At 43.4% G+C, this 13,448-nt stretch overlaps 2 protein-coding genes across 4 annotated transcripts; one reads left to right on the forward strand and one right to left on the reverse strand.

Annotated features, from left to right (window-relative positions):
- Window positions 1-146: 146 nt before the first annotated feature.
- mtx3 (metaxin 3) lies at window positions 147-2,984 on the reverse strand. 3 transcript variants are annotated; one of them, XM_037259968.1, is made up of 9 exons: window positions 2,861-2,984; window positions 1,917-1,986; window positions 1,766-1,842; window positions 1,599-1,691; window positions 1,354-1,536; window positions 1,200-1,276; window positions 933-1,090; window positions 635-723; window positions 147-476 (listed from the first exon to the last, which is right to left on the reverse strand). In XM_037259968.1, the coding sequence occupies exons 1-9, from the start codon at window positions 2,939-2,941 to the stop codon at window positions 381-383; spliced, it is 924 nt and encodes a 307-aa protein (XP_037115863.1). In that variant the 5' UTR covers window positions 2,942-2,984; the 3' UTR covers window positions 147-380. The 3 variants fall into 3 exon arrangements, with proteins under 3 accessions (XP_037115863.1, XP_037115864.1, XP_037115865.1); XM_037259969.1 differs by lacking the exon at window positions 2,861-2,984 and adding an exon at window positions 2,077-2,134; XM_037259970.1 differs by lacking the exon at window positions 635-723.
- A 1,604-nt stretch (window positions 2,985-4,588) lies between these two features.
- Window positions 4,589-13,265, forward strand: thbs4a (thrombospondin 4a). Its single transcript, XM_037259922.1, has 23 exons — window positions 4,589-4,803; window positions 6,470-6,667; window positions 6,743-6,978; window positions 7,058-7,160; window positions 7,474-7,565; window positions 8,123-8,174; window positions 8,249-8,439; window positions 8,508-8,645; window positions 8,745-8,825; window positions 8,904-9,056; window positions 9,144-9,248; window positions 9,430-9,537; window positions 9,635-9,794; window positions 11,098-11,216; window positions 11,293-11,345; window positions 11,466-11,550; window positions 11,688-11,784; window positions 11,862-12,040; window positions 12,193-12,241; window positions 12,316-12,512; window positions 12,581-12,753; window positions 12,815-12,954; window positions 13,020-13,265. Exons 1-23 carry the CDS (start codon window positions 4,725-4,727, stop codon window positions 13,067-13,069), a joined length of 2,838 nt encoding a protein of 945 aa, XP_037115817.1. The 5' UTR covers window positions 4,589-4,724; the 3' UTR covers window positions 13,070-13,265.
- Window positions 13,266-13,448: the final 183 nt, after the last annotated feature.

Raw genomic sequence — 13,448 nt, forward strand, 5'->3', positions numbered from 1 at the left:
ATGAAACGACACTTGCTCTATTATTAGCTCAAAAAAATAAAATCCATTTCCATTATGGAAAAAATTACATGTTAAAGTAGCACTACTTATATTGCAGGACTTTTCATTTTCTTTTGCCTTTCTGAAAGTTCTGTCGTTCCCATATAGTGCTCGTTCATTATTCCATTCCCTCATTAACGACTTTTCATTCAGGAAGTTATTTTTTTTTTATACTTTATGCCGTAATTCCCTCTCATTCCCACAGACATCCTTGAAAGCAATTCCCTTTCAACTTGGCTATTTGTATTCATAGACACGATCGGTTACACTGCGGTTAACGCTGACGACGGTCAAGGAGTCTCATCTACAGAGGTGGTTTTTCCTCCTGCATCCCTAAAGTGTTAGGCGGGTGTTGAGCTCATTTCCATGACCAGACTGGGTTTGGGCTGCGGCCGATGAGGTTTGTGCTGAGGGCTGCTGCGGAGGTTGTCATCCATCTGGGACAAAAGGAGCAATACGTGAAAACGATCATGAGACAACTCCTGCACTGCTCATCATTCCGTTACTCTGGTGGATCTAAAGTTGTGGCCATCGTGCAAGTTAAGTGCCGACAGCCATCGGCCATGCAAAGAAGAGAAAAGAAAAGCAGAAGCACCTTCTCTATCAAGTTGGACTCTTTGTTTACAAGCTGTGTTAGTTTCTGGAGGTTGGCATCCATTGTTTCCTGAACAGAGGGTGGCAGACCTGGAAAAAGAGGCACACCCGTGGAAAAAGAGCAGAGCTGCGCAAGCTTTAGTGGAACGGGACAAAAGCCGTGAGCCCTAAAAAGCCATCAAGCACAAAGCAAAACAAACCGATCAGAAACGGCAAAAGATGTTAGTTGTGCTTAGAAAGAAATATTTTAGCGTTCAAGCGGTACTTCTTCCATCCGTTTGTCCGTGTGCTCAACTTACTCGGGTGTGCAGAGTTGAAGTAGTCTGCCAGAATGTTGTCGCAGAAGTGTGTCAGGTTCTCCAGCTTTCTGAGGTGGCTCTGCAGGGGGCTGTTGGGCAGGTGGGCCTTGTGGAGCGGAGCCACAAAGCCAAACACAAAAGCATCCAGGCTGGTGGGTCTAAAAATGACAAAGTTACAAATACACTCAACTGCACATGTTGCGGTTTCAATTTCTAAAGGTGCTTTCAAACTACACAGTCAGTTCACCGCTCTACGTTTGTACGTACAAGTTGCCAAAGAAGTAGTTTGCCGCTCCCAGTCGGTAGGAGAGAAGATTCAGACACTCCTTGGCATCGCTATACAGCTAACACAGTGAGAAAGAACAGTAAGAAAACAATGACAACAAGCCCAGTTTTTTTCCCCTCCAAGCCACGTGTTTACCTTTCCTTCCACCTCTGTGATTCTGCATAACGGCGCGTCTCCTTTGGTCAGCAGGATGCGAGAGCGAGCGCTGTTGGCATGACGACCGGGCACGAGGAAATTAAGGGGGAACGGCGACCGGGAGGCAAACCACGGGCGGGTCAGATTGGAGTAGTTTTCAGCATCCAACCAGAAAGTGTGTAACTACGACGCAAAGGGTAAAAGTCACACCTTAAACTTTTCTGAGTAAAGAGGGGTCTCATTACCAATGCAGGTTGGAGTTTCTCCTCAAGGAGAGCAATGTAAGCCATGGTGTCAGCCCCTTGGCGGGCGCTCAGTTCGTAGTCTGCATTAAACCTCTGAAAACAACACAAATTAATTTGATTCTTTTCAAATTAATGTGCTTGAGCACATGCAAGGCATCCACTAGTACCTGCTTTCTCAGGAAGTTCAGAATCTGTGAGGGCTCTTTCACTGAAGTATCACCACAAACTAACTCAGGCACTGTTGCTATACAATAGTGAGGTGGGTGGGAAATAAATCAGGCACTTTTCAACACAAATTATATTCCTGCCTCAGCTCACCTGTCAAAGTTTTCCAAGTCCAGTCTATAGGAGAAATATTCACTTTGGCCCCAGAAAATTTGGCATACGCCTGAAAGCACAAACAATGGCTGAATTAACACAGACGGAAAAAAAACACAGACAGGCAAGAACTGGGTTGAGAATTTGAATAAAACCCCACATAAGTCTCCATGACGATAGAGGCGTTTTTGAATCTCATCGCCAGGACTCAGGATGGTGAGCAGGCATCCTTTGCAAATTTCTCATGAGTCAAAAAACCCTTTTGTGCATCTGTTTTGATGGCAGAATAAAACTTGGCTTATTCGCCACAAATGAAATCTTTAAATAGTTCGACATAATAGTTATGTATTTAAAACACTATAGTACCTTTTAAAAAAAAGTTTGAGTCTAATAATAATTAAATAGGTAAAGTTAAAAAATAATAAATATATGCATTCGCATATAAAATAGCATGTGACAAAATTTCCAAGAACACTAATTGTGGCAAATATGAGACAGGCAGGTTAAGGAATCAACCTTGTTTAGAAATTGCAATACATAATTTACAACTAGTCAATTACAACAACAAAAGTGCTTCACAGGTTTACATTATATTTAAGTGTACTGTTGATAACAAACAGCAAGAAAAAGTTCATCTAAGGAATATTACTCTATATTGACCTTGAACGAACACATTTTGTTCGGCCATGGCTGACAAACAGCCAGAGCTCGGACAAAGTTAACATTAACTCGGTAACATTATGCATTTGCATGCATATTTGTCAAGACATGTTTATAACAACGCTCTGGTCTATGCACGATTTGTACATACAAACACCGAGTGCATCGAACAGGTTAGCATGGGAAGCTAATCGGAGTGGAGACAGCGAACGGACAAAACAGGACAAACCGGAAAAAGTGACGTTTGTAACGGCCTTGTTCATGCAAACAAACGTGAGGATTACCAGGACTACGAGTGACTCGTTGTGGACCGACGGCAGACCCCAGTCGCCTCCCCAGCATCGCAGCTCCATGGCGGCTGCCATGTTTGCGCCGAGGAAGGTGCTCGCTCCCTGACGTCATGTTGTGGCAAAATGTTAGTGCGCTCGGCTGACGTCATCTTCCTGTATCCACCTGTGTGGAACGCTCTCTTCATGACCTTATTTACTATTATTATATGAGTATGCAATATGCGTATTCTCTTCACTTAAAAAAACAGACAGCTTTTTAAACAGGCTTTTAATTTTTTTCATTGATTTGATTTATTTCGGCAAGTACATCATCAACATTCATTACAACTTCATGTACTGTTTCCACATGACGGGTTGATGAAGCAATTCTGTTTATCTAGTCCCGTCCCAATTCTAACCAGGGATGTACATTGCTTGACACAAAAATTAAACTTCCAGGATGTTGCTTATGATACCACAGAACCAGAATGAGAGGAAGAGGAAACATTTTTGACTGAATGCCACAACATATCTCATTTTGGGTAGATTTGGAGTCACAGTCTGCAGGCACCCAGGTCACCGGTCGGCAGCACAGATAGCTCCAGCCCCGATTGATCACACCTCATCATCTCCTATGCTGGCCTCATGTTTGTCGATTTTCTTTTGGAATTCAGACATCTCCTGATGAAGCGTGGTCATCAATTCTCTAGTCTCTCCATTGTCAGCCTTAAGCCGCAAGGCCGGAAGTACCTCGTTGTCAAGAAACATCTTAGTCAGCTTTCGGTACCCTAGCACCATCATGAGGATCAGAGAGAGCCATCCGAGAAGGAAGAAGACCAAGATGTACATATCTTCCACATCTTCTGTTTCCAGCACGCCAAGGCACAAGACGCGCCAATTGCTCCTTTCGTCCATAATGTAGCCCGCTGGGAAGGTACCGTTGGGGCATGGCGGCTCGTCAGTTCCGGTGCGTCGTGTGGGGATAGTCCGATCGATTGCGTTGAAGGTCCAACTTAGGTGATCCATAGTTAGTTTTTCAGCAGGGTTAGTGCCTGTTTCCGCACTCACAGACCAGTTTTCAGTGTGCCTGCGGGGCTGTGACTCCATCTCTCATTTAAGTGTTCTTCTATCAATAACACAGGCCTGCCTGCGAGTGGAGACATAATACAAGGAGATTGAAGCCAAAATAACTCACAAGACCTTCCATCATGATGTTATGTCATGTTGACTTCACTGTTTTTCGAAGGTCTTCAGATTTGTAGACATCTTGATTTGACCTTATTCCGGTGTCTAACACCTGCCATTGATAACGTGTTTATCTGTAACTGCTCAAACATCCACAGTCCTCCGAGACCAAGTTTTTTTTTACCTTAGTTTAAATAACTTCAAATCTGGAGTTATGTGTGACCCCAGACTTTGACACAAGTGTGGTTCTTTTAGCGCCGAATAGACTATTTTCAGAGTTGACAGGTTTGCTTTGTTTTGTAGCCTCCGTGGTACAAATATGCTTTTTGTTTTAAACAAAATATGGTTTTCACCCCAAGAGGTAATCTATAGTGACATCCAACATATTATAGTTATCCACTCTGTCAATGATTGAGCCGTTAACCGATAGTTGTAACTTCTCATTTGTATTCGTTCCCCAAAACACCATGAATTTTGTTTTTGCAAGGTTTGAGTCCATAACCGCCACCATTTTTTTTTTTTTGCAAAATAAGGGTGGACACTCCCCTCTGCTTTTAAAGCTGCGCCTGTGGCCAAATAGCCACCTCACCTCTGCTACGTATTTGCCTCAACATCTGGATGCTCAGCTTTGTCAAGCAAAGGCGATTCAAACGCGATTCAGTTCCAAGGCCAGATCCTCTTTTGACTGGAGACAATGAGTGTGTGGCCTGGAGTCTTGGCTCTGTCTCTGGTGCTGCATCAGCTTTTGATCACTGCTACAGCTCAAGGCATTGGTGAGTGCTTGCTACCTCACCGACTCTTCTACACATGAAAACAAAAACAGCGTTCGTTGCAGGATTGTGTTGTGATGCATTTTGAACCTCCAGAGTGTGCTTGTCCTTTTTGGGGGAAAGGAATTTAGTTGACATGAAGTCTGTAAACAATGGATAGTATGTTTTAAATTTTGCCAGTTGTTGTGTTTTACAGAAGATATTTAGAATTTTCAAGTGCTGACCAGGATAGATTATTATTTTAACTCATTTTTTGCCAGTCCAGTTCAAATGGATCTTTGACGTCTATAGCAGTCAATGGCACTGAATGAGTAAATGGAATTAGAGAGTCTCTGAATGTTCCCGTTTTGATGCCTAAACTCCTTTAAGCAGAATTCTAGCAGCGATTGAATGAACGGTGCCTGTCACGACTCGTCCCCGGTTGTTTTATTATGTGTAGGTTGTCATGATTTCTATCCGCCCCTCCCTTCCTGTGTCTACTCACAACCAATGTCACCTGCCTCTCGTTACCTGTCTCGTATTTAAGTCCTGTTACGTGTCACTTCCTGTCGGGTCGTTGATGTCTTGATGTCTTTTTGTCTCACGTCTTTGTCGGTCAGTTCCGTTTGTTATCCAGTCTGTCGGGCAGTCCTGTTGTTGGTTTTGTTGGGAAGTTATGTTAGTTTGCCGGTTCTGTTGGTTTGTCCCCTCATCCTCACTTCCAACTACCTTTTCCCTCAATCAACCCTGGTCCAAGCTGCATTTGGTCACCCTGCTCCATTCCGATCCGTGACAGGTGCCCTTATTGTTTGGAGTGCACTAAATCTGTCAATTCCATTAAATTCTTAACATTAACTTAAGATCGAGATCTATAAGAGCAATTCAGCAATTGAGTTCGGATTGTCTAGCCTTGACGTAGGCCTGTGCAACTCCACTTGTTTTTGGGACATTTTGAGGTTGGACGAATTACGTCAAATAGGCAAATCTTGATTGGTAAAGCAGCTCTACCTGACATCTGAAAATGTGCATGTGCAAAAAAAAAAAAAAAAGATTTGCTTGGAAACAACCCAGCATTTTTTCCACCTCATTTTCCTGTCACTTCATGTTATTCTTGAGAAATGGCCACATGTGAATGTGAAACGAGTGGGTTGGCTGCTGTGGAAAGAGTGTGCGCCGTTACTCTGGCTCCTTTCGGCAGCTCCGTTCTGTCACTCTAATAGACACAAGTGTTCCTCACATGTTCACGTAGGTCACATGCACACGTGGACACCATGTCACACTTCCGAAAGGGATTCAGCAAAGCCAATTCGCAGTACACTGGCAACTATTGCCATTTGGATGTAGACCTTCCACGAGAAAAAAAAGTAGGCCTTTAAAGCCATCAAACAACTGACACTGGATGTTTGCTTTGGCTTTTTTGAAACACTCGTTACAGAAAAAAATGTGTTGTGAGCTATCACTATCATGCAAGCTTACTTGGCGTCCTTCCCAAGAGTTTAGTGTGTACCAAAGGATTATCTCTGTTTGCTTCTGAAATGCGGAAAAAAATGTCTTTAATTCTCTCTAATACTTTTGAATTTCTTAACACTCGTGTGAATAAACTCATTTGAAAATGCCTGTGCAGAATGAAGTCATGTAATAATTTGACATCCAAAACAAACATTTTAACACGCTGACTCATGTGTATTAGTGTATGACCTTCTGGTGTCACCGGACTGCCTGCCAGACTTGCTCCAAGGAAACTTGAAAAAAAATGGGCGGGATGAGGCCTTCTTGCTGTCCTCCTTCAAACTCCAAAACAAGGCCCCCTCATCCCTTTACAGCATCATTAACCCCAAAGACAACAGCAAGTACCTGGAACTCACTGTGCAAGCCAAACTGAGCAAAGGTAAATCGCGCAATGACTTAATTCCCGGCCGCTAGTGACGTCAATGCTCTATTTCAACATGCTCTCCTTCTCAAGTCACCCTGCGCTACCAGAAGACAGACGGCAGATACGACACCACCAGTTTTAACCACGGCTCCCTGGCCGACGGAAAAGAGCATCACGTGCTGTTGCATGCTCGCGGGCTCCAACGCGGCCCACCTCGCCTCAACATCTACGTAGACTGCAAGCTGGTGCACATTCTCAATGACCTGCCAGCTGCCTTTGGATCCATCCCTCGTGGTCCCAACACAGTCGCCCTTCGGATGCTGCAGGTACAAGTCATAAAAATGTACATAGAGTGCACATCAAGTGGTATCATTTACTTGTCTTTGTTTTTCATTTATGATCAAGGGTGGCATGACTGACATGAAGCTGGTGCTTGATGACACTGTGGACAATGTGGCAACACTGCAGGACTGCAGCCTGGATCAGAATGAACCTCTGAAGCTGCTGAGTGAGAGAACAATGACACACTTAGCAATCGTTAGATATTCCGGATATCTATTTCAGGTTGCCTCAATAAAAAGAGGCTTATGAGTTTCGAAGCAGATATCCTACCAAATATACCAAACGTTTATTGGATTTGCTCAGTTCCATGAATGAATCATTTTAACTTTGAGGTGATTCTTAGATTCTTACAGCGAAATACAACGTGGTCACTCATCTTTTAATTCAACAAATGTCCAAAATGTGTTAAGTCTACAGTGGTAAGATCACAGTATAGTTCAAAGTACGGCAGTGTGACCGCTTTTGTGACTTGCGTTCAGGTTTCCAAGCAAGCACAGGTGTTGAGGAGCAGACCACGATGCAGGAATTAAGGAGCATGCTGGTTGAGCTGAAGGAGATGCTCAATCAGCAGGTAACTTGTTTGTGGATGTGTCTTAAGAAAAGCTTGTTTACACTGTTGTATTTCAAAATACTGTACGATAAAGATCATGTGAGCGCAAATATTAGTCACAAGGCAATGTTTTGATAGGAACAAGCAATCAAGCTCTTGTCATGATATCAATGGGTTAAAAAGGCTGACAAAAGGCAAAACTCAAGTTTTATGTGGACTGAGACTTAGTGGTACAAGGTGAAGAATGGGCCCTGAGTTGCAATTACGCTTCATGTGCTTTTACTTCCAGGCAAGAACGATTTCGTAATAAAATCAGCTTCTCGTAAAAAAAAGAAAAAACTGACCGTCTGGGAATTTGGAGCGGTTTTATTTTTAAGGGATTGTGAAACCACTGATGCAAATGTTCATAAAGTTTAAATCTGATATTTGCAGGATGTTTACTGGTTACATGCCAGGCAATACAAAGCAGGAAGCTCAGAATAGATGAGAGGAGACAGCTACAGAAGCTTGTCCCACTGACATACATGTCATTTTGAACAAGTAGACCAGTTTCCCTATATTTCTGATTTCTCTCCAAGATAAAGGAGACCAACTTCTTGAGGAACACTATCACAGAGTGTCTTTCTTGTGGTAAGTAGAACAGAACAACAGTTAACCGACCCCTCCTCTCTTAAAAAAAAAAAAAAGACAAATATTGTCTGCAGGTCCCGATGGAAAGCCAACCGATCCACGTCCATATCCAGGCCCAGGCCAGTACCAAATGCCTCCTGCTTGTCCACCCGGAACGTGTTTCCAACAGGACATGTGCTTTCCCTCTCCAACGGGAGGTTACCAGTGTGCTCCCTGTCCTGATGGATATACGGGGGATGGGATTCATTGCGATGACATAGACGAGGTACTGAGCTCTGCACATTTGGACAAAAAGACAACGTGACACTAATTCATTGTTATATTGTGTTTTAGTGCCAATTCAATCCATGTTTTCCTGGAGTAAGGTGCGAGAACACAGCGCCTGGGTTTCGATGTGACAAATGTCCTTTGGGATACAGTGGGCCAGAACTAAATGGAGCTGGAGTATCCTATGCACAATCTAACAAGCAGGTATTGGACATTATTGTTGGTAAATAGAAAAAAGTGAATACAAATGCTGCCAACAGAAAATCTGCAACCAATGCTTTTCGCCATTCACGTTTCTTCAAGGTGTGTGAGGATATAGACGAGTGCCTGAACCCGCCTGAACACGGAGGCTGCACTGACAACTCCCACTGCTACAATACTATTGTAAGACCACAAATGCAGAGTTATTCCCCAAAGCTAAAAAACAAAAAACGCCTGGTGACCACCCACTGTTCTCTCCAGGGCTCCTTCAACTGTGGAGACTGTAAAACTGGCTTCACAGGTGACCAGGCGAGCGGCTGCCAGGGCACCAGACTCTGTCCCAACGGGCAACCCAACCCATGTGACGTCAACGCCGAGTGTGTTGTGCAGAGAGACGGCAGTATTAGCTGTGTGGTGAGCTCAATAAAATAACGCCTGCATGTATTGCATTTGTGAAACTTTGACATTGCTCGGAAACAAAAACAAACTTGTGTGTGTTAGTGTGGTGTTGGTTGGGCAGGCAATGGCTATAAGTGCGGAAAGGACACCGATATTGATGCCTATCCTGACGATACTCTTGACTGCACAGGAAACAACTGTAAAAAGGTTATGCATAAATCTCTTTCACTCTTGCTTTTCCAATTAATCTCCTAGAATCTACACTCTACCATCCCACCCAAACTACCTATCCCATCCACTTACCTACCTTAACTTCCTACCAACCTAATGCATGTAATCGATCATATAAAGATTAAAAAAAAAATGTGTGTTTCAATGTTGGCTCCAGGACAACTGTGTGTTTGTTCCAAATTCTGGCCAAGAGGATGCTGACAGAGACGGGATGGGGGATGCCTGTGATGAGGACGCAGACAGCGATGGAATCATTAACGCAAAGGTAAGTAATAGATTCCTACGTGCAATTATTTCTACATATAATACCTTGGTTATTTTATTTTATTTTTTAATGCAACTATTTGTTTTTAACATTCCAGGACAACTGCTGGCTGGTTCCTAATGTGGACCAGAAGAACAGCGATAAGGATCTCCATGGCGATGCCTGTGACAACTGCAGAACAGTGGAAAATCCATCCCAAAAAGATACAGACAAAGATGGGCTGGGAGATGAGTGTGACGACGACATGGACGGGGATAGTAAGTTTGTGCTCTTACACAAACCTATTGTTAAGATTCAAGATTCAAGATTCAAGAGTTTTTATTCGCCATGTTTGAGCGTGCCAAACAAGGAATTTGACTTCGGTAAAACACACCCTCTGTTCAACATATAGGTGACTAACAACACTCAGGACATGTGAATAATGGCAAAAACAGTGTAGACAAATTCAAAAGGTGTGAAGAGCAGGATGTTATTGCACAGTAATGCCTCTGAGACTCTATGAGTGGTGTGAGTTCATCAGAGCAACAGCTTAAGGTGGTATTATGCAAGTTATCAAGATTATTACATCACAGTCTGGCAAAATTCAGAATGTCTGTGGCAGCTCACAAGAAATGTAATTTTAGTAGTTGTGTAATTTCACACTTGAAGAGTGGGCAGCAACTTCAGAAAGCCAACCATTTGGTTTCAAGCAATGAAAAGTTCATTTTCCATCAAATGTTCCCTATAAGTGGCTGTAATTACAGGGTGCTGTTTTTGTTCAAGTCAAAGCCGAAGTCGAAATTTGGATGTTTAAGTAGTTATTACTATTTTCATTGCATCAAATGGCATTTAAAAGAACTAAATGTCCTCTTGAGGGATTGAAAGGCACTTTGTAAATTTAAACCGTCACCATCCTGTTTTGAATGTCGATTCATACAACAACTGTATTCAAGCGTACACACCACATGCTAAAGTATAAAAACTGTGATGTAAGGTGAGGATAGACGTGACTCACACTCCTATGCTGTTCTGGTCATTTTTAGTGCTCTCCCTCCCGCTGCCTGGAAAAGTGTTATCTGGCCAACAACATTTCTCTGCCCGCTTGCAATTCTCACCTCCTTTTGTTAGGCCATTTACGCTCAAGTTAATTGCTAAGGCGTCTCCAGTTCTGCTGAAAACAATGTAAAATGTCTAAATGTCTGAGAACAATTGTAGTTTTCATAGCCCACCCCCCTTAAATGCTGAATTTTCCACTGGCGACTTCATCTCCTTGTGTGTATTGTAGTTTCCCGGACATGTTGCGACTCAGCAGTCATCATAGCCAAGATCCAACCTCCTAATCGTTAGATCTGAGGTTGGATTGATTTTAATAATGCTTAGTCAGGTCTGGCTTGTCCCTAAAAGATTTTCCACGCAGCCGTCTGCCAAAGGGCTCTGGAAATTATTAGACCTTTGTCTCAGTAACCCATGGACATTTGGCCATCTACTTTTGTCAACTTTGTTGTCCATAATTCAGCCCACACTTTCACACACCTCGCAGCCCTTGTAAAAAAAAAAATGAAAAAAAATCTTTGTTTTCAGATTTGAAGAATAATGTGGACAATTGCCCAGGCGTGGCCAACCCGGACCAGAAGGACAAAGATAATGATGGCGTGGGAGATGCTTGTGACAGCTGTCCCGACATAGCCAACCCTAACCAGGTAACTAACCAAACCAACCTCTCCAGAAAGATTTACCCAAATCTTTAAAAATCCTTTTTGTTTTTCCCGATCGCAGTCGGACTCGGATGATGACCTTGTAGGAGATACCTGTGATGACAACATAGACACGTAGGCACTCATCTGTCACCTCTATAATGGAGTCCATTTATGTGGACTGTAATTTCAAACATGTTTACAAATGATTGCTATCCAATGAAAAACTTGTCCGAATGTTCTTTTGTTGTTCAGAGATGGAGACGGTCATCAGGACAGCAAAGATAACTGTCCCAATGTTATCAACTCCTCTCAGTTGGACACAGACAAGGATGGCATGGTGACAAATGACTCATTTGTGGCTAACTGCATTTTTTTTTTTTTATTAAGTGCAGCAATGAATAGAGAAGATGCATCTTTCAGATAGATGAATGCGAGTCTAAATCACTCATTGTAAATTTCCCACGTTGTTATCAGGGAGATGAATGTGACGATGACGATGACAACGACGGTGTCAAGGACGATGAGGATAACTGTAGAATGGTGGCCAACCCAGACCAAAAGGATTCAGATAGTGAGGACACTGACATTTCAGTGACTGTTATTGGAGTTTGTGAAAAGGGCGCTTCACAGTGTGTGTTTGTGTTTCAGACGACAACGTGGGCGACGCGTGCCAAGGCGACTTTGACAAAGATAACGTCATTGACATCGTCGACCACTGTCCAGAGAACGCCGAGGTCACGCTGACCGATTTCAGAGCCTATCAAACCGTGGTGCTGGATCCAGAAGGGGACTCGCAAATTGATCCCAATTGGGTGGTTCTTAATCAGGTGACCAATGTAGCATTTCTTCTGCTACTGTCTGGCCAAAAAGACAAACACTCAAAATAATGAGATATGACATTCGGAAGGAGTTAAAACATATTACATAAGAACATCTTACATAACCCAGGGATGAGATCATTCTGATTTATTTACACTAGGGGATGGAGATAGTCCAGACCATGAACTCTGACCCTGGCCTGGCTGTAGGTGAGTAGCCCTTCCTGCATGTTTCTTTTCTGCTCGAGTGATCTTCTCCTAGAAGCCGCCTTGGTCCTGCGCAGGTTACACAGCATTCAGCGGCGTGGACTTTGAAGGAACGTTCCACGTCAACACTGTGACGGACGACGACTACGCCGGCTTCATTTTCGGTTACCAGGACTCTTCTTCATTCTACGTGGTCATGTGGAAACAGACGGAGCAGACCTACTGGCAAGCCGCGCCCTTCCGAGCCGTAGCCGAGCCAGGAATACAACTGAAGGTACGTGCTTGCCGTCTTCAACAATTTGACCATTCCTTTCTCACATTCTGCGCATTCCTCCCCACCAGGCGGTGAAATCCAAAACGGGACCTGGTGAGTATCTGAGGAACTCCCTGTGGCACACCGGAGATACTCCAGAGCAAGTGCGTCTCCTTTGGAAAGATCCCCGGAATGTGGGCTGGAAGGACAAGGTGTCCTACCGCTGGTTTCTCCAGCATAGACCTCAAGTTGGATACATCAGGTAGAGACAGACATACTTCTATGCCACCACAGCACAAACTAACTATTGTCTCGTAAACCAGGGCTCGATTCTTTGAGGGCTCTGCCCTGGTGGCGGACACGGGTGTGATCCTTGACACCAGCATGAGAGGAGGCCGGCTAGGTGTCTTCTGCTTCTCCCAGGAAAACATCATCTGGTCCAATCTGAAGTATAGATGCAATGGTGAGTGTTATTAGTCCAATCAGGAAGTGCAAGTGGTTTACAACAACATTCCTCTATTCCTGCAGACACCATCCCCGATGACTATGAGCAGTTCAGCGCCCAGAACATCAATTAAAGGCTGAGATAAATCCAAATCTCACTCGTGAGCTTTATATACTTTTTACACAAGCTAATAGAAATGTCTATCAGCAAATACCAAAAGTGTTCGCATTATCAAGCACAGTGTTTATCATCTGAATGTTATTTACTGTTAAAGATTTAATAAAATAAAATAAAATAAGAACTCGACTTCAAGCACACAAGACATTTAACGAAATCTGTCTTTGAAGTAATTGCTTGTAGGCACAAACAAATTGAATTTGTATAAAAATCACAGTGCTCAAAAGGGACACTGGACTGTCACTTTGAGATTGGCGCCTGCCTGTCTGATCTAATTTCTGCTCTTCAGGTGACAGAACATCCTCAAGACATTTGTCAGCCATTGTGCAAGTTCC

Source organism: Syngnathus acus, chromosome 9 (genome assembly GCF_901709675.1).
Source record: "Syngnathus acus chromosome 9, fSynAcu1.2, whole genome shotgun sequence".
NCBI classification, from domain to species: Eukaryota; Metazoa; Chordata; class Actinopteri; order Syngnathiformes; family Syngnathidae; genus Syngnathus; species Syngnathus acus.